At 36.3% G+C, this 26,293-nt stretch overlaps 1 protein-coding gene across 7 annotated transcripts in view; it reads right to left on the bottom strand.

Annotated features, from left to right (window-relative positions):
• Positions 1–26,293, bottom strand: part of CA10 (carbonic anhydrase 10 (inactive)) — a 797,854-nt gene that overhangs the window by 478,399 nt on the left and 293,162 nt on the right. For all 7 annotated transcript variants that reach the window (XM_086355692.1, XM_086355694.1, XM_086355693.1 and 4 more), the window contains one exon: positions 14,156–14,298. In XM_086355692.1, coding sequence (XP_086211818.1) covers positions 14,156–14,298 — 143 coding nt within the window. The remainder of the gene's footprint in view (positions 1–14,155; positions 14,299–26,293) is intronic.

Here is a 26,293-nt window from a genome sequence, read left to right as displayed (position 1 = left end):
GGAGAGAAGACCTAAATAAACAGTTCTCCAAAGAAGACACTCAGATGGCCAAGGAGCACGTGAAAATATGACTCAGCACCACCAATTATTAGAGTAATGCAAATCGAAACTACAATGAGTTATCACCTCACACCAGTCAGAACAGCCATTATTAAAATTTTTGCAAAGTATAAACGCTGGTTAGGGTGTGGAGAAAAGCAAATGCTCCTATAATTTTGATGTGAATGTAAATTGGTGCAACCACTGTGGAGAACAGTATGGAGATTACTTAAAAATTAAAGTTACCATTCTTGTTCAGTTGCTAAGTCACATCCAACTCTTTGTGACCCCATGGACTGCGGCACACCAGGCTTCCCTGTCCTTCACTATTTCCCAGAGTTTTTTCACACTCATGTCATACTGATGTCATCGAGTCGGTGATGCCACCCAACCATCTCATCCTCTTTCACCCCCTTACCATATCCTTCAGCAATCCCACTCCTGGGCACTTATCCAGAGAAAGGCATAGTTCAAAAAGATATATGCACTCCAAAGTTCATAACAGCACTATAAACAATAACTAAGATATAGAAGCAAACTAAATAGTCATTGACAATTGACTGTATAAAGAAGATGGTGCATGCATATATAGTAGAATATTACCCAGCTATAAAAAATAATGAAATAACGTCCTTTGCAGAAACATGGAATGAACTAGAGATTACCCATACTAAGTGAAGTAAGCCAGATAGAGAAAAATAAATATTACTTATATTTGGCATGTAAAAAAATGGTACAAATGAATTATTTATGAAATATAACCAGATTAATGGGCTTCCAGCACAAACTTACAGTTACCAAAGTGGAAAAGCAGACAGAGGAGGAATAAATTTGGAGTTTGGAATTAACATATACACACCATTATATATAAACTAACCAACAAGGATCTATTGTGAAGCACAGGGAACTTTACTCAATATTCTCTTATAATCAATTGATACATGGGAAAAGAATCTGAGAAAGATTGGGTATATGTATATGAATACCCAAATTACTTTGCTATATACCTGAAACTAACACCACAGTGTAAATCAAACATACCCCAGTATAAAATAAAAATCAAATTGGAAAAATTGTCAATATGACTGATTTTACAGTTAATGATTTCCATAATTATGGCAAAATAGTTATTTAATTATAGTAACCTCCATAGGGCTTTCCTAATAGCTTAGTTGGTAAAGAATCTGCCTGCAATTCAGGAGACCCTGGTTTGATTCTTGGGTTGGGAAGATCCCCTGGATAAAGAAAAGGCCATCAACTTCAGTATTCTGGCCTGGAGAATTCCATGGATTGTACAATCCATGGGGTTGCAAAGAGTCAGACACGACTGAGCAACTTTCACTTCACTTCACTTCACCTCACTTCTTCACTTCAACCTCCATTTAACTTCTATATATCTATGTTCACTTTTAATCTTTAATGATGTTTATTGTTTTATTTATAATCTTACAAGAAATACATTTTCATTGAAGGTAACAACATACATAAGAAAACAAGGCAAAAACAAATTATCACTTATAATCCCCATCTCTGCAGAGACAAACATCATTAGCATTTTGATGCATGTCCTTCAAGTGTCTACATACTATTTTTCTAATTGATGTAAAATAAACATATTATGTTAGTTACAAGTGACAAAATATTGATTTGATGTTTCGGTACATTAAAAATTATCCTCATGATATGTCTAGTTATCATCAGTCACTATACAAAGATATTAAAATATAATTGACTATATTTCCCATACTATACATTTCATTGTATGACTCATTTTGTAACTGGAATTTTGTACATTGAATCACCCTCAGCTATTTCACTCATCCCTCAACCAATTTGTTCTCTGGTAACTATCAATTTGTTCTCTTGTATCTATTCATCTGATCTGTTTTTCTTTTTCTTTTTTTTAACGTTTGTTCATTTGTTTGTTCATTGTATTTTAGATTCCAGGTATAAGTGGAATCACATGGTATTTTTCTTTCTGTGACTTATTTCATTTAGCATAGTGCACTCTAGGTCGAAAATACCACTCCCCTTTATGGCTTTCCATTGTACAGATACACCTTATCTTCTTCATGTATCTATAGATGAACACTTAGGTTGCTTCAACTACCTTGATTATTGTAAACAATTCTACTATAAACATAGAGATGCACGTATCTTTTCAAATTAGTATTTTGGTTGTCTTTGTAAAAATACTCAGAAGTAGAATTGTGGGTTTAATTTGCATACCTCTGATGATTAGTGATGTTTAGCATCTTTTCATGTATCTGTTGGCCATCTACAATGGCACCCCACTCCAGTACTCTTGCCTGGAGAATCCCATGGACGGAGCAGCCTGGTAGGCTACAGTCCATTGGGTCCCTAAGAGTCAGACATGACTGAGCGACTTCACTTTCACTTTTCACTTTCATGCATTGGAGAAGGAAATGGCAACCCACTCCAGTATTCTTGCCTGGAAAATCCCAGGGACAGAGGAGCCTGTTGGGCTGCCGTCTCTGGGGTCGCACAGAGTCGGACACGACTGACAACTTAGCAGCAGCAGCAGCATGTGTCTTCTTGAGGTAAATGTCTATTCAGGTTCTCTGCCTTTTTAAAAAATTGGATTGCTGGGTTTTTTTAATGTTGAGTTATAAAAGTACTTTGTATATTGTGAATACTAACCCTCATCAGATACATCATTTGCAAATATAGTCTCCTATTAAGCCAGTGGCTTTTTAATTTTGTTGAGAGTTTTGTTCTCTATGCAATAGCTTTTTAGTTTTAATAATCAAATTTGTTTAATTTTTCAGTTTCCCTTGCCTAAGGAGACATATGCAAAAAAATATATATATATATATTGCTCAGGCCAATGTCAAAGAATATATTACCTATGCTTTCTTCTAGTTTTGTGCTTTATGATTCTACATTTAGGTCTTTAATCCACTTTGGATTTATTTTTGTGTTTGGTGTAAGAAAACAGTTTCCTTTGACTCTTTAGTATGGAGCTGCTCAATTTTCCCAATGTTATTTACTGAAGAGGCTGTCTTAATCCATAGTTTATTCTTGTTTCCTTTTTCACAGATTAATTAACCACAGGTGCATGGATTTATTTCTGGACTTTCTATTCTGTCCCATTGATCTATGCTTCTGTTTTTGTGCCAGTACCATACTATTCTGATTACTACAGCTTCATAGAATGGGTGAAAATCAGGTGCATGAAACCTCCTGATTTGTCCTTTTTGTCAAGATTATTTCGTTGTTTGAGATCTTTTGTGTTTGCATACAAATTTAGCAATAATTATTTGTTCTGGTTCTAGGAAAAATGCCATTTGTATCTTTGATAGGGATTGTATTGAATCTGTAGATTGATTAGGTAGTATGCTCATTATAACAATATTAATTCCAATCCATAAATATGGTATACCTTCCCAATTGTTTTTGTCATGTTCAATTGGCTTAGTAAATGTCTTCCAGCGTTTTGAGTATAGATCTTGTACCTTTTGGATTAGATTTATTCTTAAGTATATTATTTTTTCAAGCAGCTGTAAATGGGGTTCTTTTTTAAATTTCTGTTTCTGATAGTCTGTTGTTAGTTTACAGAAATGCAAAAAAAAAAAGAAAAAAAAAAGAAATGCAACACAGTTCTGTTTATTGACAATATATCTTGGATCCTTAATGAATTTGTTTTTTAGTTCTCACTTTTTGTTTGTGTCTTTAAGATTGTCTCTATACACTATCATGTCACCTGCAAATAGTGACAGTTTTACTTCTTCTTTTCCAATTTGAACTCATTATTTTTCTTCTCTGATTGTTGTGGCTAGAACTTCTAACAATGTGGTGATAGAGGGCATCCTTATCTTCTTCCTTACAGGAAATGCTTTCAGCTTTTTACCATCGAGCATATTAGCTGTGGGCTCATCATATATGGCCCTTATTGTGCTGTGGTATCTTACCACTGTACACACATTGTTGGCAGTGTTTAGCATAAATCGTTGTTGAATTTTGTTAAAGGCTTTTCCTGCATCTATTAAGATAGTCATATGATTTTTCATTCTTTGTTTTGTTAATGTGATATATCATGTTGATCAATTTGTAGATATTGGGCCATGCTTGAATCCCTGCAACAGAGTCCACTTGATCATGGTGCATGATCCTTTCAATATATTGTTGAATTTGGTTTGCTAATATTTTGTTGAGAAATTTTCCACCTATTTTCATCAGGGTGATATTTGATACTAACTTTCTTTTTTCATGGAGTCTTCCTCTGCTTTTGGTATCAGGATGATGTTGACCTCATAGAGTAAGTTCAAAGGTCTTCCTTTCACTTCAATTATTTTCTAATAGTTTGAAAAAATAGTTGTTAACTCTCCTTTAAATGTTTGGTAGAATTCAGCTGTGAAGCCACCTGGTTCATCTGTGAAGCCATTTTGTTTTTTGGGAATTGTTTAATTACTGATTCAATTTTATTACTGATAATCAGTCTGCTCGTATTTCCAATTTCTTCCTAATTCAGTTTAGGAGATTGTTCATTTCTAGAAATGAATCCATTTCTTCTAGGTTATCCATTTTGTTGGCATATAATTTTTCATAAGGTTTTTTTACATCTTTGTATTTTTGTGGTGTCAGTTTGACTTCCCTCTTTTATTTTTGTATTTATTGCTTTGGTTCATCTCTCTTTTTTGATGATTCTTGCCAAAGTTGATCAGTTTTGCTTGTCTTTTCAAAGAAAACCATTGTGTTTCTCTATTTTATTTCTGCTCTAATCTTTGTTATTTCTTTCTTTCTACTACCTTCATTTTTTTTCTTCTTTTTCAAGTTTCATTACATGTACAGACGGACTGTTTATTTGAGGGATTTTGTTTGTTTCCTGAAGAAGGCTGCATCACTACAAACTTCCCTCTTAGAACTGCTTTATTTGGGTCCCATAGATTCTGGACTGTGTATTTCTATCTTTATATGTCTTCAATTTTTTTTCTTTTTTTTTACATTTCCTTTTGATTTTTTTCAGTAACCAATTGGTTGGTTTAGTATCATATTGTTTAGACTCCTTGTGTTTGTGACTTTTGCAGTTTTTCCTTCCCCTTTTAGTTGATCTGTAGTTTCAAACTTTTTTGGTCAGAAATAACGCTTGATGTGCTTTAAAACTCAATATTTTAAAAAAAATTTTTTTTGTGGCCTAACGTATGATCTATTCTCAATAATGTTCCATATGAGTTTGAAGATAATGTGTATTATGCTACTTTCAGATGAAATGTTCTATATATATCTTTTAATACTATCTTATACAGCATATTATTTATGGCCAGTGTTACTGATTTACCATCTGGATGATCTGTCCACTTATGTAAGTGAGATATTACTGTCTCCTATTATCATTGAGTTACTGTAAATTTCTCCTTTTAATATATATTTATATTTGTTTTATGAGTTTATGTGCTCCTATTTATGTTAGGAGCTTCTACCTATTTTAGAAAATTGTTATATCTTCTTCTTTGATTTAAGTCTTGATCATTATATAATGTCCTTCTTTGTCTCCAGTTACAATCTTTGTTTCAAACTCTATTTTTTTTCTGATGGAACTATAAGCATGCCTGTTTTTCTTTCCTTTTCATTTGCAAGGAATACTTTTTTCCATCCCTCATTTTTAGTTTGTGTGTCTTTAGATCTGAGGTAGGTGTCTTGCAGGCAGAAAATATATGGGACTTGTTTTTTATCTGTTTACCCACTGTATGATTTCTGATTGAGACATTTAGTGCATTTAACTTTAAGGTAATAATTGTTAAGTATCCAAGCATCACCATTTTAAAAATTATTTTGGGATTGCCTTTTGTGGTTCTTATTTGTTCCTTTCTTCTTTTGATCTCTTCTCTTGAGATTTGATGACAATATTTAGCACTATGCTTGGATTCCTCTATTGTGTGTGTGTGTGTGTGTGTGTGTGCATGTATCTGCTATCAGTTTTTGGTTTGTGGTTACCATGAAGTTTTTATATAGCAATATATGATTATTTTAAGATGATGAGCTCTTCACTTCAAATGCATTGTAATAACCTTCATTTTTTACTCCTCATACTTAATTTTTTACCTCATATTTTATATATTTCTGGTTTGTGTATTTCTTAACTATTTATTATGGATATAGATTAATTTACTACTTTTGCCTTTTAACTTTCCTACTAACTTTCTAGAAGTAACACCAAAAAAAAAAAAAAAAAAAGTGAATTTCATCATTGAGGATTGGAATGAAAAAGTAGGAAGTCAAGAGATACCTGGAGTAACAGGCAACTTTGGCCTTAGAGTACAAAATGAAGCATGGCAAAGGCTAACAGTTTTGGCAAGAGAACACCTGGTCATTGCAAACATCCACTTCCAGCAACACAAAAAATAAGTCTACACTTGGATATCACCAGATGGTCAATACAAAATCAGATAGATTATATTCCTTGCCAGCAGAGATGTAGAAGCTCTATATAGACAGCAAAATCAAGACTGGGAGCTGACTGTGTCTCAGATCATGAACTTATTGAAAAATTGAGATGTAAATTGAAGAAAGTAGGGAACGCCACTAGGCCATTCAGGTACGACCTAAACCAAATCCCTTACAATTATACAATGGAAGTGACAAATAGATTCAAGGGATTAGATCTGATAGACAGAGTGCCTGAAGAACTATGGATGGAGGTATGTAACATTGTACATGAAGCAGTGATCAAAACCATCCCCAAGAAAAAGAAATTCAAAAAAGCAAAATGGTTTTCTGAGGAGGCCTTAAAAATAGCTGAGAAAAGAGAATATGTGAAAGGCAAAGGAAAAAACGAAAGATATATACCCACCTGAATTCCAAAGAATTCAGAGTTCCAAAGAATAGCAAGGAGAGATAAGAAGGCCTTCCTATGTGAACAGTGCAAAGAAATACAGGAAAACAATAAAATGGGAAAGACTAGAATCCTCCTCAAGAAAATTAGAGATACCAATGGAACATTTCATGCAAACATGTGCACGAGAAAGAACAGAAACTGTATGAACCTAAAAGAAGCAGAAGATATTAAGAAAAGGTGGGATGCACACAGAAGAACTATACCAAAAAAAAAAAAAAGATCTTAATGACTCAGATAACCATGATAGTGTGATCACTCACCTAGAGCGAGTCATCTTGACGTATGAAGTCAAGTGGGCTATAGGAAGCATCACAGTGAACAAAGGTAGTGGAGGTGATGGAATTCTAGCAGAGCTACTTCAAATCCTAAAAGGTGATGCTGTTAAAGTGCTGCACACAATATGCCAACAAGTTTGAAAAACTGAGCAGTGGCCCTAGGACTAGAAAAGATCAGTTTTCATTTCAATTCCAAAAAAAGGCAATGCCAAAGTATATTGAAACTACCACAAAATTGCACTCACTTCACACACTAGCAAAGTAATGCTCAAAGTTCTCCAACTAGATGTTCAAGCTGGATTTTGAAAAGACAGAGGAACCAGAGATCAGATTGCCAACATCCATTGGATCACAGAAAAAGCAAGAGAATTCCAGAAAACCATCTACATTTGTTTCATTGACTATGCTAAAGCCTTTGACTATGTGGATCACAACAAACTGTGGAAAATTATTAAAAAGATGGGAATACCAGACAACCTTAATTGCCTCCTGTGAAACCTGTATTTAGATCAAGAAGCAACAGTTAGAACTGGACATGGAACAACAGACTGGTTCCAAATCAGGAATGGAGTATGTCAGGCTGTATATTGTCACCATGCTTACTTAATTTCTATGCAGAGGTACATGAAGTGAAATGCTGGGCTGGATGAAGCACAAGTTCAAATCAAGATTGCCAGGAGAAATAATAATAACCTCAGATATGCAGATGACACTACCGTTATGGCAGAAAGTAAAGAAGAACTAAAAAGCCTCTTGATGAAAGTGCAAGAGGAGAATGAACAATCTGGCTTAAAACTCAACATTAAAAAAACTAAGATCGTGGCATCCAGTCCCATTACTTTATGACAAATAGATGGGAAAACATTGGAAATAGTAACAGACTTTATTTTCTTGGCTCAAAAATCACTGGAGATGGTGACTGCAACCATGAAATTAAAAGAAGCTTGCTCCTTGGAAGAAAAGCTATGACCAATCTAGGCAGCATATTAAAAAACAGAAAGATTACTTCACTGACAAACATCCATCTAGTCAAAGCTATGATTTTTCCAGTAGTCATGTATGGATGTGAAAGTTGAACCATAAAGAAGTCTGAGTGCAAAATAAGACATGATGCTTTTGAAATGTGGTGTTAAAGAAGACTCAAGAGTCCCTTGGACTGCAAGGAGATCAAACTAGTCAATCTGAAAGGAAATCAGACCTGAATATTCCCTGGAAAGCCTGATGCTGAAGGTTCAAATTTTGGTTATCTGATACATAGAGCCAATTTGTTCCAAAAGGCCCTGATGCTTGGAAAGTTTGAAGGCATGAGAAGAAGGGGACAACAGAGGCTGAAATGGTTGGATCATATCACTGACTCAATGGACTTGAGTTTGAGCAAGCTCTGGAAGATGAAGACAGGGATGCCTAGTGTGCTGCAGTCCATGGGGCCACAAAAAGTCAGACACGATTGAGTGACTGAAAAACAACAAAAATAGGTAGTTTTATTAATGGGTGATCTCTTTTCTTTATAGTATATTTTCCTTTGCCAATGAGATTTTTCCTTTTGCAATGTTCATATTTTTAGTTGTCATCTTACGTGCTTAGATAAGTCCCTCTAACATATCTTGTAAAGACAGTTAGTAGTGCTGAACTCTTTTTTGTTTTTCTTGTCTCTAAAATTCTTTCTGTCATCTTCAAATTTGAATGATAGTCTTGCTGGGTAGAATATTCTTGTTTGTAGGGTTTTTCCTCTCAACACTTTGAATATATTGTGACACTCCCTTCTGGCCTATGCAGTTTCTGCTGAAAAGTCAGTTGATAGACTTACGAGAAGTCCTTTATATGTAACTAGTTGCTTTTATCTCATTACTTTTAATATTCTCTCTTTATCTTTATATTTTGCTATTTTAATTACAGTGTTTTATTGTGGTCTTCTTTAATTTTATCTTCTTTGGAACTCCTTTGCTACGTGGACCTGAATCTGTTTCCTTTCACAGGTTAGGGAAGTTTTCAGCTATTATGTCTTCAAATAAGTTATCTGCCCCTTCTCTCTCTCTTCTCCTTCAGTCCCCTATACTAGTGGTCTTGAGACCACTAGAGTGCTTGATGTTGTTTCAGAGGTATCTTAAACTACCTTCATTTTATAAATATTTTAAAAACTTTTTTTTTGTTCAGTTAGGGTGATTCCCACTACTCTTTTCCAGTTAACTGATCCATTCCTTTGTATCATTTAATCTAATGTGATTCCTTTCACTGTACTTTTATTTTTTAATATATTTTTTTAATTGGAGGTTAATTACTTTACAATATTGTATTGGTTTTGCCATACATCAACATGAATCCCCCACAAGTATACACTTGTTCCCCATCCCGAACCCCCCTCCCTCTTCCCTCCCCGTACCATCCCTCTGGGTCGCCCCAGTGCACCAACCCCAAGCAACCAGTATCATGCATTGAACTTGGACTGGCGATTCATTTCATATATGATATTATACATGTTTCAATACCATTCTCCCAAATCATCCCACCCTCTCCCTCTCCCCCAGAGTCCAAAAGACTGTTCTATAAATCTGTGTCTCTTTCGCTGTCTCGCATACAAGGTTATCGTTACCATCTTTCCAAATTCCATATATATGCGTTAGTATACTGTATTGGTGTTTTTCTTTCTGGCTTACTGCACTCATTTTTAAGTTTAAATTGATTTTTAAATTTAATCGTTTTTAAATTGTATTTTTAAATTAAATTTTAGTTCTATTTGGTTCTTTATATTTTCTAATTCTGTTACATTTCTCACTGTATTCTTCCTTTCTTCTCCTGAGTTCACTGAGTATCTCCATGGCTGTAGACTGCTTATCTCCATTTTGTAAACATTTTTCCTGAGATTTTGTCTTGTTCCCTCTTTGATACATATTTCTATTTCCTCATATTGCCTATTTTCTGTATTTATTTCTAGTGTTAGACAATTTGGTTACTTTACCTGATTTTGGAGAAGTGGACTCATGTAGGAGATATTCTATGGAACCTATGAACACATTCTCTTCTGGTCAGCAGAGCTATATGCTCTAAGAGTGCCCTCTATGTGGCACTGTCTGTTGTGTCAGGGCCAACTACTTTGTTGACCTTCACAGCCAGACATTCTTGGAGCTCATCTTCTTGGTACAGGACACCTTAGTTGGTGAGCTTAATGTGTGGCTTGGACCTCTTTTTCCTTGGAGAAGCTCTGCATTTGTTATTGTTCTCCTGTTTATGGGTTGCCTAGAAAGGGGAATGGGTCTTGACTATATTATGTCTCCACTCCTCATACCCATTTCATTGTAGCTCTTTCTTTATATCTTCAGTTATGGAAAATCTTTCAGCTAGTCTTGAGGTTCTTGTTGATAGTTGCTCTGTAATTGTAACTTTGGTGTGCCCATGAGAAGAGGTAAGCTCAGGGTCTTCCTATTCCTCCATCTTGGCAACATTTCTCCCAAAAATAGGATTCTTATATGCATATGCAATGCAAACATGTGTGAGTATTGTTTGAAAGTATGCTTATTTTGGATTTTGTCCATAAGAGTCCTATGTGTCAGATATGAACAACTGGAATAAAAAGTACCTTTGCTTAAAAACTACCATTGTAAATAAGCAACTTGAAAGGTAAAAACAATCATTTTTCACATATCATAAATACCTTTTATTGTATCAAGGCATGATTATACCTTGATTTTCATCTATTATTACTCTTTGCATTCCTGTGTTCACATTGAATTTCAGCCCTAACAAAAAACAAAATGAAAACAAAAAGCAGAAAAACAAACAAATAAAACCTGTAATTCATCATCTGAGCCTTATGCCAGGTCAAATATGTTCAAACAAACATAGTAACACAGTCAGGTACTGCATCAAAGCGGCTTCATGGCTTTGTAAATCCAGTTCATTTAAACATGAAAAAGAATGATGCTTGTGGATAAAAGTGTCAAATAAAACACATGATGACTGGGATGGATTTTCCACGTTGATACCCAGCTGATCTTAGACTTCAAAATGTTGCAGCCTTCCCAAATTCTATGACACCTCCCAATCTTGCAGGGAGGTTTATAAACCTTTTGAGTTAGATACACGTTTCTTTGAGGAAAATCTAAATTCAGAGCCACTGATTTGAAACTTCACTTCCAAAATAAGCCCCAATTCAGTAAGTAGCATCTCTTAAAAGACTACAAGCATGATTTAACTATTGTCTATCAAGTTCAGGTATTTTATTACCCATTAGTATATCCAACTACCATTTATATTTTATTTTTGGCCTTTCACAAATGCAAAGGATATCATCAGACAGTTCTCAGCTCTTCTAACAGCTGACAACACAAATCATGTCAGATATAAAATTAACACCATCAAAAGTAAATATTTCAAAAATTCCAAACTCTAATGCATTTAAAAGTTAACTTGGATCAGGAACACTTCACTAAATTGAAAATATATTTTAAAAATCACATAATAACAAAAAACACTGAAAAGCAACATAATTTATGAATGATTTTCAACTCCAGCTATCTCTCATTCTCTTTTTCTCCAATACATTTTAGAGAGAAGTTGTCTTAATTTTGTTTTGTTTTTTAATTTCTCTCACATTAAGGTTTTCCTCTAAGATGGTATGATGAAAAATGAAACTTACATATTCACTATTTGTGTTAGCTTAATTCCTATTCTATTCCTCTCCCTATGTACCATCTACCCAATAATGCTTTAAATCCTTGCATACCCTTATGAAAAAATCCATTTATTTAACATGGCATGAGGATCTCACCTCACATTACTCTTTCTTTTTTTTTTTAATTTTATTTTATTTTTAAATTTTACAATATTGTATTAGTTTTGCCAAATATCGAAATGAATCCGCCACAGGTATACCCGCGTTCCCCATCCTGAACCCTCCTCCCTCCTCCCTCCCCTACCCTCCCTCTGGGTCGTCCCAGTGCACTAGCCCCAAGCATCCTGTACCGTGCATCAAACCTGGACTGGCGACTCGTTTCATACATGATATTATACATGTTTCAATGCTATTCTCCCAAATCTCCCCACCCTCTCCCTCTCTCACAGAGTCCATAAGACTGATCTATACATCGGTATTTCTTTTGCAGTCTCGTACACAGGGTTATTGTTACCATCTTTCTAAATTCCATATATATGCGTTAGTATACTGTATTGGTGTTTTTCTTTCTGGCTTACTTCACTCTGTATAATAGGTTCCAGTTTCAACCATCTCATTAGAACTGACTCAAATGTATTCTTTTTAATGGCTGAGTAATACTCCATTGTGTATATGTACCACAGCTTTCTTATCCATTCATTTCATACTTATCTCCTCATTAACTCCTCTTCAGTCTCTGTTCTTCAGCCTTTCTCACCATCTTTCAGGTAATCTCTGGAATTCAGGTACCAACCTTCTGTCTACTTTGTGTGTGTGTTTGGTTACATTTTTAAAATTTTCACTTTGCCTGGGGTACAGTTATTCCCTCAATCTGTCTACTTCTGTCTACTTTCTCACCATCTTTCAGGTAATCTGGAATTCAGGTACCAAGCTTCTGTCTACTTTGTGTGTGTGTTTGGTTACATTTTTAAAATTTTCACTTTGCCTGGGGTACAGTTATTCCCTCAATCACCCTCTTCAAGAAAGAAAGAATGATTGAATACTCAAAATTGCCTTTTTTAATATACTGGTCAGGGAACCTATACATGGTTACAATGACTTGAATGATCAACTTTTTAGAGAAAGGTATACATTGCACCCAATTCAAGTTCCCCTTAGGGTTTGCAAAAATAAAACTGCGAATGGAAGAATAACTAAGGCAGGTTAGTTTTTTAAAGAATAAGAACAATAAACTACATGAAATAAGGTCCTTTTTATAGGACCTTTTTATAAAAATGCTTCCTAAGTCATATTTAAAACAGCATACAAACTCTACTTAGCTAAATAGTATCAATCACAAGAAGATCTTTTAAAACTTGCTTTGTGACCTGAATCAAAGTTGCTAACAGCATTTTGATGGGCCATTTGACTTTTCTGTATATGTGTGAAAACTACATGACAAGAAAAAAAAAATGTCAGAAAGCAAAAAGATTGCTTACAAACTTGTGGTAATCAAGGTGAACCGACTGCATAAGGGGTGTAGAAATCAGAACCCAAGGAGCCCAAACCCTGGAAAATCAGTTACTAGCAATAGCAAAAGTTATCCATAATTTTAACCTCAGTTTCTTATACATATATGATTTTCCATTTCTCTTGAGTTCACAACAGCTAAGTCACCTTCAAACATAATTTTCTGTAGTTTTTTTTTTTTCCAGCTTCAGCAACCTACTCAACAGTAAAAGGTAAGAAAAGAAATGCTAGATTCCTGTGATGAAAAGACTCCATGGACATTACACTCTTCTACAAACAAAGGTGAAGCTTATCATGGAGGGGGGGAGGTAGGGGGGAGGAAAGGAGGGATGTTGGTATGAGAATGGGAATCATAGTTCAGCATTTCTATGCACAAGCTAGGATTCTTAGCCAGGAAGCCCCAGTAAGATTAATTATTGATTTTCTCATAAACCACCTAAGATGGTGGTTGTTTGTTTTTCCTTACAGGATGATAAATGTATGACTTTACTTTTGATAAAAAGATTTTCACTTTGTTGAGGTTAAAAGAAGCCCCAGTAAAGAGGTTTCTGAGTGGAAGAATTTCCCAGCATGATATTTAGTGGCAGCAAATACTGTTTTCTGACTTTCCTTCATGGGCTTCCAAGGGATAGGACTTCAGGAAATATCCAGGGAGTACAAAGAAGTAATAAGAAACATGGAAATTGACTGTGTAGAGAGAAAAAGCATGATTAAGACATATTTGTTAGCAATAGACCTGAAGTCTGTGATATTACTCCTGGGTGGAAAGACAGACTCATCACAGAGATCAAGGACTAGAAGTTTAGCTTTCAGAATCAACATCTCCCCTATCCGCAACTTCACAATGGAAGCAACATGGCTACTTACCTTCCTGCCCCCAGTGTTGATGCGAAGGGGTGTTAGAAAGGGATCGAAGATCATATGACTAGTCTCTATGTTGACTGGTGACTGCCGTTTCCCCACAGAGCAAAGATTCCAAGCTGAGTTCACCAATCCCCAGAAAGAAGGAACTAGAAACAGGAAAAAAAAAAAAAAGTAGAATCAAGCTGGGTGGAAGGCTGGGGAAACAATGTAATAAGAACTATGGCACGAAAGTCATAAAATCAGAGAGCCGTACAATGTTCCCCACCCATAGACATCCTTGGGTGTCATTATGGCAGTTTCCTAGCCTGAATCTTGGTCAACTTCTCTAAGTCTTACCTTAATGATATCTTAAGATCAGAGATTCTTATTTCAGACCCATTTATCCTGTGGCCTCTTTGATGGGTACAGTCAAAATTAATACCTTAATAAGAAGATGGCATAGACCAGCCACATCACCTGTTCATAGATATATGTTTTTTTTTTCCTAAGTCGCTTCAGTCGTGTCCAACTCTGTGTGACCCCATAGACGGCAGCCCACCAGGCTCCGTCGTCCCTGGGATTCTCCAGGCAAGAACACTGGAGTGAGTTGCCATTTCCTTCTCCACTGGTCATATTGAGGTGTCCTAAATATTTAGCAACTCCTAGCTGATACTTTGCTTCTTTGTTTGACAGGAATGATATAGGAATCAACCTTGTCCTAGAAAGCATTCAACATATACAAGGCATTATTCTATATGTTGTCAAGACCAAACTGAGGGAGTGATTATTTTATGAACCCCCCAATATCAGGGGGCTTCCCAGGTAGCTCAGTGGTAAAGAATCCACTTGCCAACGCAGGGACTCAGGTTCAACTCCTGGATGAGGAAGATCCCCTGGAGAAGATGGCAACCCACTCCAGTATTCTTGCCTGGAGGATCCCATGGAGGGAGGAGACTGGCAGGGTACAGTCCATAGGGTCTAAAAGAATCAGCTACAACTAAGCAACTGAGCATGCATGCATGCAATCAATGCCAAACAACAGCTTGGCAACTTGACTTAATGTAACAGCAGCTGAAGGATGTGTTCATTGACAAGCAGATAAGGATGGAATTGAGTGCTGAATGGAAATATCTGAAAGGAAACCATCCACTTATTTTCAGTGTCATATTAAAGAATCTATTAAATAAATTTCTGTCCTATTTCCAGTCATATTTTACTCTCTTTAAGAAAGTTAGCAGAATAGTAGTGTAGCTAGCCTACTAATTTTATATCAGTGACGATCAGAAGCTGTTACTTCAACCTTTCCCTGCCCCCTTAGTATCTCTTTGGATCCATGCGTCATGCCTCTGACATTATATGGTCATCATTCATTCATCCATCTATCACATCCATCAGCAGTACAGTGAACTATTATTGCATGTCCATCGCTGGGTTAGGTTGAATTTTGAAGGCAGATACATGTAAGAACAATTACTGCACTGGGGTTAGGGAACAGTATGCAATTAAGTCACGTGTGTATAAAACTCTAGAAGAGGAGCACCAAAGCCTGCAGCAGAGGAAGTAAAGAACATGAGCCTAACAATATAGAGCCACAACCCTCTCAAAAATACCTACTCTCTCAGGAACTCAAACTAAATACAGCTTTTAATTTACAGCAGTCATCATTCCTTCCCATGCCATGGGTGAAGAAAACAGGCAAGAGAGGAATATGGCAAATATCTGCCAAAGATACTGTGAAAGAGACAAGTATTGGGCTGGACAATATGTCTAATCTCATCTAAATTCAAAATTCTATAACCCTTTTAACTGTTACAGCAATTATTGTGTAGAAGTGGGAGAAGAGATAAAAACAATTTCCTTAGAGCCTTAGAAGAATGCGTCAACATCAAAATTAGGTGGACTTTATTGTTAAATATGGCAAATAAGTTAATTTGTATAAACCCATGGTAATAAGCCTCTGGTAGCTCCATTCCCTTCAGTTTAAAAAGTTTGAATTAACTTTCCAGTTATAACAGATTTTCAAAATGGCAGCAATGACCAGTTTCAGAAGGAGAAAGAGAAGGACAAGGAGGGGAAGAAGTAGATAGGAGAATATGTACATGTTGTTCCTTAGAACTTTCATTTCCCATCATTATTTAAGTTATGTTTTCACTGCAAGTCACTTTATTATTAGAAGGTACCATGACCCAGCAAAATTAAAATTTTAAGGAAGCTCTTGCATTAAAAATATGTTTGAAAAAATATAAACTATCATCTCTAAAATGCTCTTTTAAATTCACTGAATTTTATATTTATTTCTCAATCATTTCAAGATTATTATAAAAATAAAGCCTCCATCAATGCATATTCCTACCTATTTTCGTCAGTGATGTACATAAACAGGGCCAATGTGAGGATCCTGGGGATATATTCATGGCACTGCCACAAATTAGCTGTGTTACTTTAGATAGTCATTTACTTGGGCTTTTGTTGGTATCTCTGGCCTCAGACATAGGCTGAATAATAGACTCCTCCAAAGATGTCCACATCCAAACCCCAGAACCTGTGAATGTGTCACCTTATGTTGTAAAATATACTGGGAAGAAATTACTAAAACTAATTAATCAATTATAAATTATTACTAATAAGCATCTTGAGATGCATAGATTACATGGATTATCTGGGCCCAACAAAATAATAACAGTCTATTTTCAGAGAGAGGTGTAGAAAGGTCACAGATACAGAGAAAATATTTAAGGATGGAAAGAGAGGTCAGAGAGGTCAGGAGAGGACTAAGAAACATGAGCCAATGAACACAGTTGGCCTCTACAAGCTGGAATGGGCAAAGCAACAGATTCTTCATCTAGAGACTCCAAAAGGAATGCTGACTAGCCTGATGACACTGAGACTCATTTCTCACTTCTCACCTCCAGAACTTTAAGATAATACTTTTGTGTTGTTTTATGTCACTAAGTTGCTATAATTTGTCAGAACCACAACAGGAACTAATACAATTCCCTTTCCTATGATGTCTTAGGAATCTTCCTTGGAAGGCAGATGTGTGTGATCAACATAGTAACAGCTGGTACATATTGCATTTTCAATACTCCCATGAAAATTATTACCAAAAAGAATCCAACCCCATAAATGCATTGTGCTGCTTTTTTATGGTAGTGTGGGTGGGCAGATGTTACTGTGTTTCTTTTTTTTTTAATAATTTATTTTAATTGGAGGCTAATTATTTTACAATATTGTATTGGTTTTGCCATACATCAACATGAATCCTCCACAGGTACACACGTGTTCCCCATCCTGAACCCCTCTACCACCTCCCTCCCCATCCCATCCCTCTGGGTCATCCCAGGGCACCAGCCCTGAGCACCCTGTATAACGCATTGGACCTGGACTGGAGATTCATTTCACATATGATATTATACATGTTTCAATGTCATTCTCCCAAATTATCCCATCCTCGCCCTCTCCCACAGAGTACAAAAGACTGTTCTACACATCTGTGTCTCTTTTGCTGCCTCGGCATACAGTGTTATCATTATCGTCTTTCTAAATTCCATATATATGTGTTAGTATACTGTATTGGTATTTTTCTTTCCGGCTTACTTCACTCTGTATAATAGGCCCCAGTTTTATCTACCTCATTAGAACTGATTCAAATGTATTCTTTTTAATGGCTGAGTAATACTCCATTGTGTATACGTACCATTGCTTTCTTATCCATTCGTCTGCTGATGGGCATCTAGGTTGCTTCCATGTCCTGGCTATTATAAACAGTACTGTGATGAACATTGGGGTACACATGTCTCTTTCAATTCTGGTTTCCTCGGTGTGTATGCCCAGCAGTGGGATTGCTGGGTCATAAGGCAGTTCTATTTCCAGTTTTTTAAGGAATCTCCAAACTGTTCTCCATAGTGGCTGTACTAGTTTGCATATCCACCAACAGTCTAAGGGGGGTTCCCTTTTCTCCACACCCTCTCCAACATTTATTGCTTGTAGACTTTTGGATAGCAGCCATTCTGACTGGCATGAAATGGTAACTCATTGTGGTTTTGATTTGCATTTCTTTGATATTGAGTGATGTTGAGCCTCTTTTCATGTGTTTGTTAGCCATCTGTATGTCTTCTTTGGAAAAATGTCTGTTTAGTTCTTTGGCCCATGTTTTGTTTGGGTGGTTTATTTTTCTGGAATTGAGCTGCAGGGGTTGCTTGTATATTTTTGAGATTAATTCTTTGTCCATTGCTTCATTTGCTATTATTTTCTACCATTCTGAAGGCTGTCTTTTCACCTTGCTTATAGTTTCCTTTGTTGTGTAGAAGCGTTTAAGTTTAATTAGGTCCAATTTGTTTATTTTTGCTTTTATTTGCTATATTCTGGGAGGTAGGTCATAGAGGATTATGCTGTGATTTATGTCAGAGAGTGTTTTGCCTATGTTCTCCTCTAGGAGTTGTACAGTTTCTGGTCTTATGTTTAGATCTTTAATCCATTTTGAGTTTATTTTTGTGCATGGTTTTAGAAAGTGTTCTAGTTTAATTCTTTTACAAGTGGCTGACCAGTTTTACCACTTGTTAAAGAGATTGTCTTTTCTCCATTGTATATACTTGCCTTCTTTGTCAAAGACAAGGTGTCCATAGGTGTGAGGATTTATCTCTTGGATTTCTATTTTGTTCCATTGATCTATATTTGTGTCTTTGTGCCAGTACCACACTGTCTTGATGACTGTGGCTTTGTAGTAGAGCCTGAAGTCACATAGGTTGATTCCTCCAGTTCCATTCTTCTTTCTCAAGATTGCTTTGACTATCAGAGGTTTTCTTTGTATTTCCATACAAATTGTGAAATTATTTGTTCTAGCTCTGTGAAAAATACCGTTGGTAACTTGATAGGGATTGCATTGAATCTATAGATTGCTTTGGGTAATATACTCATTTTCACCATATTGATTCTTCTGCTCCATGAACACGGTATATTTCTCCACTGGTGAAGGAAATCAAAGAGGGCACTAATATATGGAGAAATATACCATGCTACTGTGTTTCATTAATAAACTTCACACCCCAAAAGTACCCCTATAAAAACACAAACAGTGGAAGTTTTATACGAACATCTGATTTGCTTTTAAATTGGGCATGGCATTCTTTATGACAAAAAGTTTCAGGGTTTTATACATCCACTGAACTGCTAAAGCCTGTTTGTCTTGTTCTAACTACATGCTTAGACAATTGAGAATCACTCTGTTTTGTTCAAGTGTACCATTAGCTTCATTTCTGAAAGGGTATCAAAGTTTATTCACCATTGGATTACTCATTTTAAGTTAGCCAGAAATTAATGATCTTTCAGAAACCAAAGCCGCCTTAGAGGTCATCTAATCTAAATGGCTACAATGGAATGAAAGCCATAAGGGGAGAGAATGTCCTCAGCTCAAAACCAAACAGCCAGGGAGAGGTAGGGAAGGACAGAGTAAGCATCAGTACTCAGGTCTCAAGACTCAAACTGCTTGAAATCCCTTGGTACCTAGCAGTTTTCATACATGAACAGATTATCAGAATCAGGGTTTCAGTGTTAAGTTGTTGTTGTGGCCATTGTAAAACTTTTGCTGCCATTTCTTTTTTGGTAAAGCAAGAGGAACATTAATGTCTAGACTCCAGTTGAAATCAATTTAAAGTGCAAAAGTTCAAATCAGTTGCTTTACATATCAATCATTCCAAAAAAGTTTAGGACTTTAGAAAACCATTCTACTGTAGGTGGGTAGAATAAGCTTTTGTTTCATGTAAGAAAAGATGTGTTTAATCTTCAGGGTCCCAAGCAGACCTAATGGGGATGACTGCTCATGAAGAGCTGGACTGATGAAAGAAGTCAGTGCTCTTAGAATCACTGTATGTGTTGAGACATAATTAATGGGTCAAACCAGTCCAGGGACCTCAGGTGAAAAAAGGACCTAGAATAGGTCTACAAATGTGGTGTTAATCTAGGTTCTAGGGAAATGCTATAAGAGGAAGGCTGTGAAAACAGAACAAGGGGTGCCCATACTTATTCAGTCCAGTTGCTCAGTAGTGTCCGACTCTTTGCTACCCCATGAACCATAGCAAGCCAGGCCTCCCTGTCCATCACCAACTGCCAGAGTCCACCCAAACTCATGTGCAATGAGTCGGTGATGCCATCCAACTATCTCATCCTCTGTTGTCCCCTTCTCCTCCTGTCCTCAATCTTTCCCAGTATCAGGGTCTTTTCAAATGAGTCAGCTCTTTGCATCAGGTGGCCACAGTATTGGAGTTTCAGCTTCAATATCAGTCCTTCCAATGAACACCCAGGACTGATCTCCTTTAGGAAGGACTGGTTGGATCTCTTTACAGTCCAAGGGACTCTCAAGAGGCTTCTCCAAAACCACAGTTCAAAAGCATCAATTCTTCAGTGCTCAGCTTTCTTTATAGTCCAACTCTCACATCCATACAAAACTACTGGATAAACTATAGCCTTGACTAGACGGATCTTTGTTGACAAAGTAATGTCTCAGCTTTTTAGTATGCTGTCTAGGTTGGTCATAACTTTTCTTCCAAGGAGTAAACGTCTTTTAATTTCATGGTTGCAATCACCATCTGCAGTGATTTTGGAGTCCAGAAAAATAAAGTCAGCCACTGTTTCCACTGCTTCCCCATCTATTTGCCATGAAGTGATGGGACTGGATGCCATGATCTTAGTTTTCTGAATGTTGAGCTTTAAGCCAACTTTTTTCACTCTCCTCTTGCACTTTCATCAAGAGGCTCTTTAGTTCTTCTTCACTTTCTGCCATGGAATGAGCCTGTGGATTTTACCTGCAGAGCAAATCTGGGCAAATGAACTAAGGCTTCAAGATTCAGAGTAAGAAACTCTCCCTCTATGGATTTGTGCAGAGCTCTCAGTTATCCCCAGACTTTTAATACTTAACTATGCTCCATATTTTTGATCCTTCAGGTTTATAAACACCTGATATTACCCTTGGAAAGAGAAGTGTCTTTGTAGAATGCTAGGAGAGTTTCTATTCCCAAATTTAAAGAATCACTGCTGAATTATTTTTCTAACTCCCATGGTTGTCCCAGTAAAAATTTTAATTTTCTGCCATTTTTTATTTTGTTAGTTATTTTTAAATTAATTTTATTTTACAATATTGTATTGGTTTTGCCATACGTTGACTTGAATCTGCCATGAGTGCACACGTGTTCCCCATCCTGAACCCCCGTCCCACCTCCCTCCCTATCCCATCCCTCTGGACCATCCCAGTGCACCAGTCCCAAGCACTCTGTATCATGCATCAAACCTGGATTGGAGATTTGTTTCACATATGCTATTTTACATGTTTCAATGTCATTCTCCCAAATCATCCCATCCTTGCCCTCTCCCACAGAGTCCAAAAGACTGTTCTATACATCTGTGTCTCTTTTGCTTCCTCGCATACAGGGTTATTGTTACCTTCTTTCTAAATTCCATATATATGCGTTAGTATACTGTATTGGTGTTTTTCTTTCCAGCTTACTTCACTCTGTATAATAGGCTCCAGTTTCATCCACCTCATTAGAACTGATTCAAATGTATTCTTTTTAATGGCTGAGTAATACTCCATTGTGTATATGTACCACAGCTTGCTTATCCATTCATCTGCTGATGGACATCTAGGTTGCTTCCATGTCCTGGCTATTATAAACAGTGTTGTGATAAACATTGGGGTACATGTGTCTCTTTCGATTCTGGTTTCCTCAGTGTGTATGCCCAGCAGTGGGATTGCTGGGTCATAAGGCAGTTCTATTTCCAGTTTTTTAAGGAATCTCCACACTGTCATGCATTGGAGAAGGAAATAGCAACCCACTCCAGTGTTCTTGCCTGGAGAATCCCAGGGATAGGGGAGCCTGGTGGGCTGCCGTCTATGGTGTTGCACAGAGTCGGACACGACTGAAGTGACTTAACAGCAACACTGTTCTCCATAGTGGCTATACTAGTTTGCATTCCCAACAACAGTCTAACAGGGTTCCCTTTTCTCCACACCCTCTCCAGAATTTATTGCTTGTAGACTTTTTTTTTTTTAATTTTATTTTTAAACTTTACATAATTGTATTAGGTAGACTTTTGGATAGCAGCCATTCTGACTGGCGTGAAATGGTACCTCATTGTGGTTTTGATTTGCATTTATTTGATATTGATCGATGTTGAGCATCTTTTCATGTGTTTGTTAGACATCTGTATGTCTTCTGCCCTTTTTAAAAAAGCATCAGGCATTATGGCTTGTTGGCTACGGAGGTGTCATTTTCTAGCCTGACTGATACAACTTACTTTTGAGGAAAATGTGAATGTAAATAAAGTAAAGTAGAGTGAAAATTAATTAGTGGACAACTTGTCTGAAATGTCTGAATGGCATCATCTCTAGAATCCTTTTCACACAGTCTTTTAATTTACATATAAACTAGAACACACACCAGACTTAGAAAGCTTTGCAAATTAATTTTCACAGAGCCTAAACAAATGGAACTTAACTGCTTCATCACAGCTATTTGTTATCTTGCCAAAACATTTCCCTGTGTTAATGCTGTCGTTGTATCATAAACTACAAATTCCAATAGTCTCTTGGCTCTGGATCTAGTGAGCTATACAGGATGTGCAATGACTGTGATCTCAGCTGCTTAAAGCATGAGTCTTGGAAAACTCAAAGTGAAACCTATCAGCTGCTTTTTCAAAAACAAGTAAAACAAAAAGCTCAAGTTAGTTTATTAACACATCATGGTAACTCCCAGATAAAACCAAAAGTCTCCCACTAGAAAGAAATAGTTTGAGAGAACAATGAACTAGAGGGATTAATTCTGATAGAGTTAAAATTTATCTTGGTGGCATTTTTATCCTAGAAAAGAATCTCTAAACTCAGATTGAGCTTTTAGGCATCCTCCTTATTCATCTGTCCTGAATTGTCATTTGTCATTTCAGCAGAATTTCCAGAGACCCTGCTGTTATGGTAGGGAGTTTGGCAGTTGGAATTGATTTATGGAATTTATGGGACTCACTAAATTCTATGGAAACAAAACAGACTCAATTGAAAAGTGTTTATTGGCAACCTATTATGTGCCAAGCATTAGGCTTGATACTGAGAATTCCTGCAGCAAATATTTACTGAGGACCTATGCTATATGCCAGGCAATGTCATAATTTCTGGGTAGTCAGCAATAAATAAAACAGATATGGTTCCTGCTCTCATGATCCTGCCATCTAGTGAGGAATATGGGAGATATTGTTCATCTTATTGTTTATCTCCAAGTTTATATATGCATATACATGTAATAAGAACTACTTGTAAGTATGTTCTAGAAACAAAACAGTTATGAATTATAGAATATAGTATGGATGGGTAGATAACCTAGATAGAATGGTAAGAAATAATTTATTTGGAAGTGACATCTAACAGACTCTCAAAGGACTGAGAGCAGTTACTCTTGGAAGAATGGCAGGGGAGTGGGTGTTCAAGGCAGAGGAGAGGTACAGGTCTTAGCAGAGAAGAGACTCATGTGTTCAAGCAGTGGAGAGGAAGTCAGTTAATCTGAACTTTATGAGCCAGATGAGAAGAAAAATAAGATGAGATGAGTTTTGCCGGGGAAACTGGGGACAGGGACTTGCATTTTACCAGGGACAGGGATTTGTATTAGAAAGCAACCAAGAATTTGGGCCAAGGGAGTGTTATGGTCTGATTTATGAAGTAAACACATGTATCTACCTTGGTTGGAATACAACCAAGAGTGAGCTTGATGACCCTTGGAGTAGTTTTGAATAGGAAAATAATTGGTTTCTAAGCAACAGTTGGGTTTTTATGAGAATTTAATCCTATCACTTTTTTTTTTAATTTTAACTTGAAGGCACACTAATTGAATGTTTTAAAAACACTTTTCTTCAACATATGTGCCCATAAAGCAGCATTTTCCCATAAGCCAAATAGAGCATTACAAGTAATCATTTGAAGCAAGGGATGAAGAGATTCAACTAAGAAAACCTTCTTCTGCTTTCAAGCAATAAACTAAGTCCTCAACTTTTCAGCCAAAGGAAAGCAAATGAAATTCGGAAAAATGAATAATGGCATAAAACATTTTCAGTGAATTCAATCTTACAAATAAAGGCTCCATTTCAATACAGCAATCTCCATTTTAGGATTATAAAGCATATGCATATATTTTAAATAAGAATTTTTCTTTGCTTTTTCCTCACCAGAGCTGATTTATGGTCCCTCTCCTTATTCTTAACTGTAGTAAATCTCCATGTTGAGCCATTATTAATAAGCATGTTTGAAATGCTCACTGCTGCAGGTGTTGGCTGCTTCATATTTTAGATTTATATAATGAGGGGAACTGGCTTTGAATAATTCCGTTGCTACTGGACTCTTCTCCACTGTTGGGATGCTGATGCAAATTACACGGAGGGCTTCTAACTAGGGCTTCCCTTTCTCTCATTTGGGAGTCTCTAAAGTGTTGGAAATATTCTACTCAATACCATTCATTTAAAATGGTATTCATCTAAAAATTATGGAACATCTCCAATGAGCCAGTTTTTGTTTGTTTGTTTGTTTGTTTGTTTGTTTTAATGCCCCTACTCTAATGGAGACCTTTAATGGTGGGAAGACAGGCAAGCTAACAAATCATGTTATAATAAAATATGTTATAATTAGGCACGTGAATATTAAAATCTAAATAGAGACAGGGGAGTAAACTGACTCTGCTCCTTCCCTAAAGTTCGGCATTAGCCTTTCTAGCAGAAGAGACATTTGGATTCATCCAAATGTATGAATAGAAGCTGCAAGCCACGCAAGTCTTATACTAGTTAAAAGATGAAAGTTTTCTTAGAAACTGAGAGAAATTATTGCTGGAATTTGAATAACTATTATGCAGGGAGATTTTAAGCCATTGAATCATCTGACTTCTCCAACTTGGAGAGTTTTTTTATTGTATAGGAGAAAGACCATGAGCTACCATATCCTTAACAGCTGGTGGGGAAGAGAAGAAGCTTTCAGGCCCCCACACAACCCAACCTGAATTCAGAGAAGGAACCAGTGTAGGTCATAGGATTGGTCACTTAATTTCATACTTTTGATGGGCCATATGAAATTAATTATTACAACTCTTAATGTCTAGATGAATGAAGGGAGTGAACAGTGATATAGGTTATCCTAAATGGTTTTATCACCAAAGAAAATAATTTTAATTTAGCTTTAGCATTTGTTGAATAATTTGTTTGCACAGTGGCTTCAACCATTCATTGAAATTAGTTATAATATGGTAACTGGCTTGCATCCCTGAAAACACATCAACAGAGAGTTAAGTAAAAGGAAGAGGGGAGTTTTCCTAGCTCTTTGCTAGGAATTAGGTATATCTTATTTTCCTTAATCCTCCCCACAGAAAAATATTATTTTGCTTAATCCTCCCCACAATTCTATGAGATAATATGATTGCTATTTTTCAGATGAGAAAAAATAAGACTAAAGTGGTTATGTGACTTTCCAAGACCATTTAGCCAGAAAGTAGATGCTGCTGTTATTTAATTCTGTCCAACTCTTTTGTGATCCCATGGACTGTAGCCAACCAGGCTCCTCTGCCCATGGGATTTCCCAGGCAAGAATACTGGAGTGGGTTGTCATTCCCTTTTGCAATCCAGTAAGCAGAGGGACTAGACTTTGAGATTAGTTCTTTTGTCTAAGATAAAGAAATAACCAGACAGACAAAGGAACCAAAGTAATGCTTGTGTAGTAACATGTGAAACAATACACAGGTGTATAAAACAGGTAATCATCTCCCTCTTCTTTCTTCCAATGTCAATCCTGAGGTAATTAGTGTGAATAATTTAACATCTTTCACCATGCTCATACAAACACATTCAAATACATATACATATGGAGAATTTCCACTTATAAAAAAACATTTTGCTTCAAGCAACAGTATACATGTCCTCCATGTGTAAGAGCTACAGAGTTACTCATCCATGTGTAAAGCTACAGGTTGAATATACCTTACTTTTCTAAACCCATTTCATAGATGAAAGACAGTAAGATTAGTTCAATTTTGTTTTACTACGAAAATTAATGCTGCAATAAATACCTTCAAATATACTTTTCATATTAGTAGTATTTTTTAGTCAAAGTATGTTGTTGTTATTCACTTGCTAAGTCATGTCTGACTC

Source organism: Bos grunniens, chromosome 19, assembly GCF_055505025.1.
Source record: "Bos grunniens cultivar Pamir isolate PY7600 chromosome 19, Bosgru_T2T1.0, whole genome shotgun sequence".
Classification (NCBI taxonomy): domain Eukaryota; kingdom Metazoa; phylum Chordata; class Mammalia; order Artiodactyla; family Bovidae; genus Bos; species Bos grunniens.
This window is presented reverse-complemented; position numbering and strand designations above follow the sequence as displayed.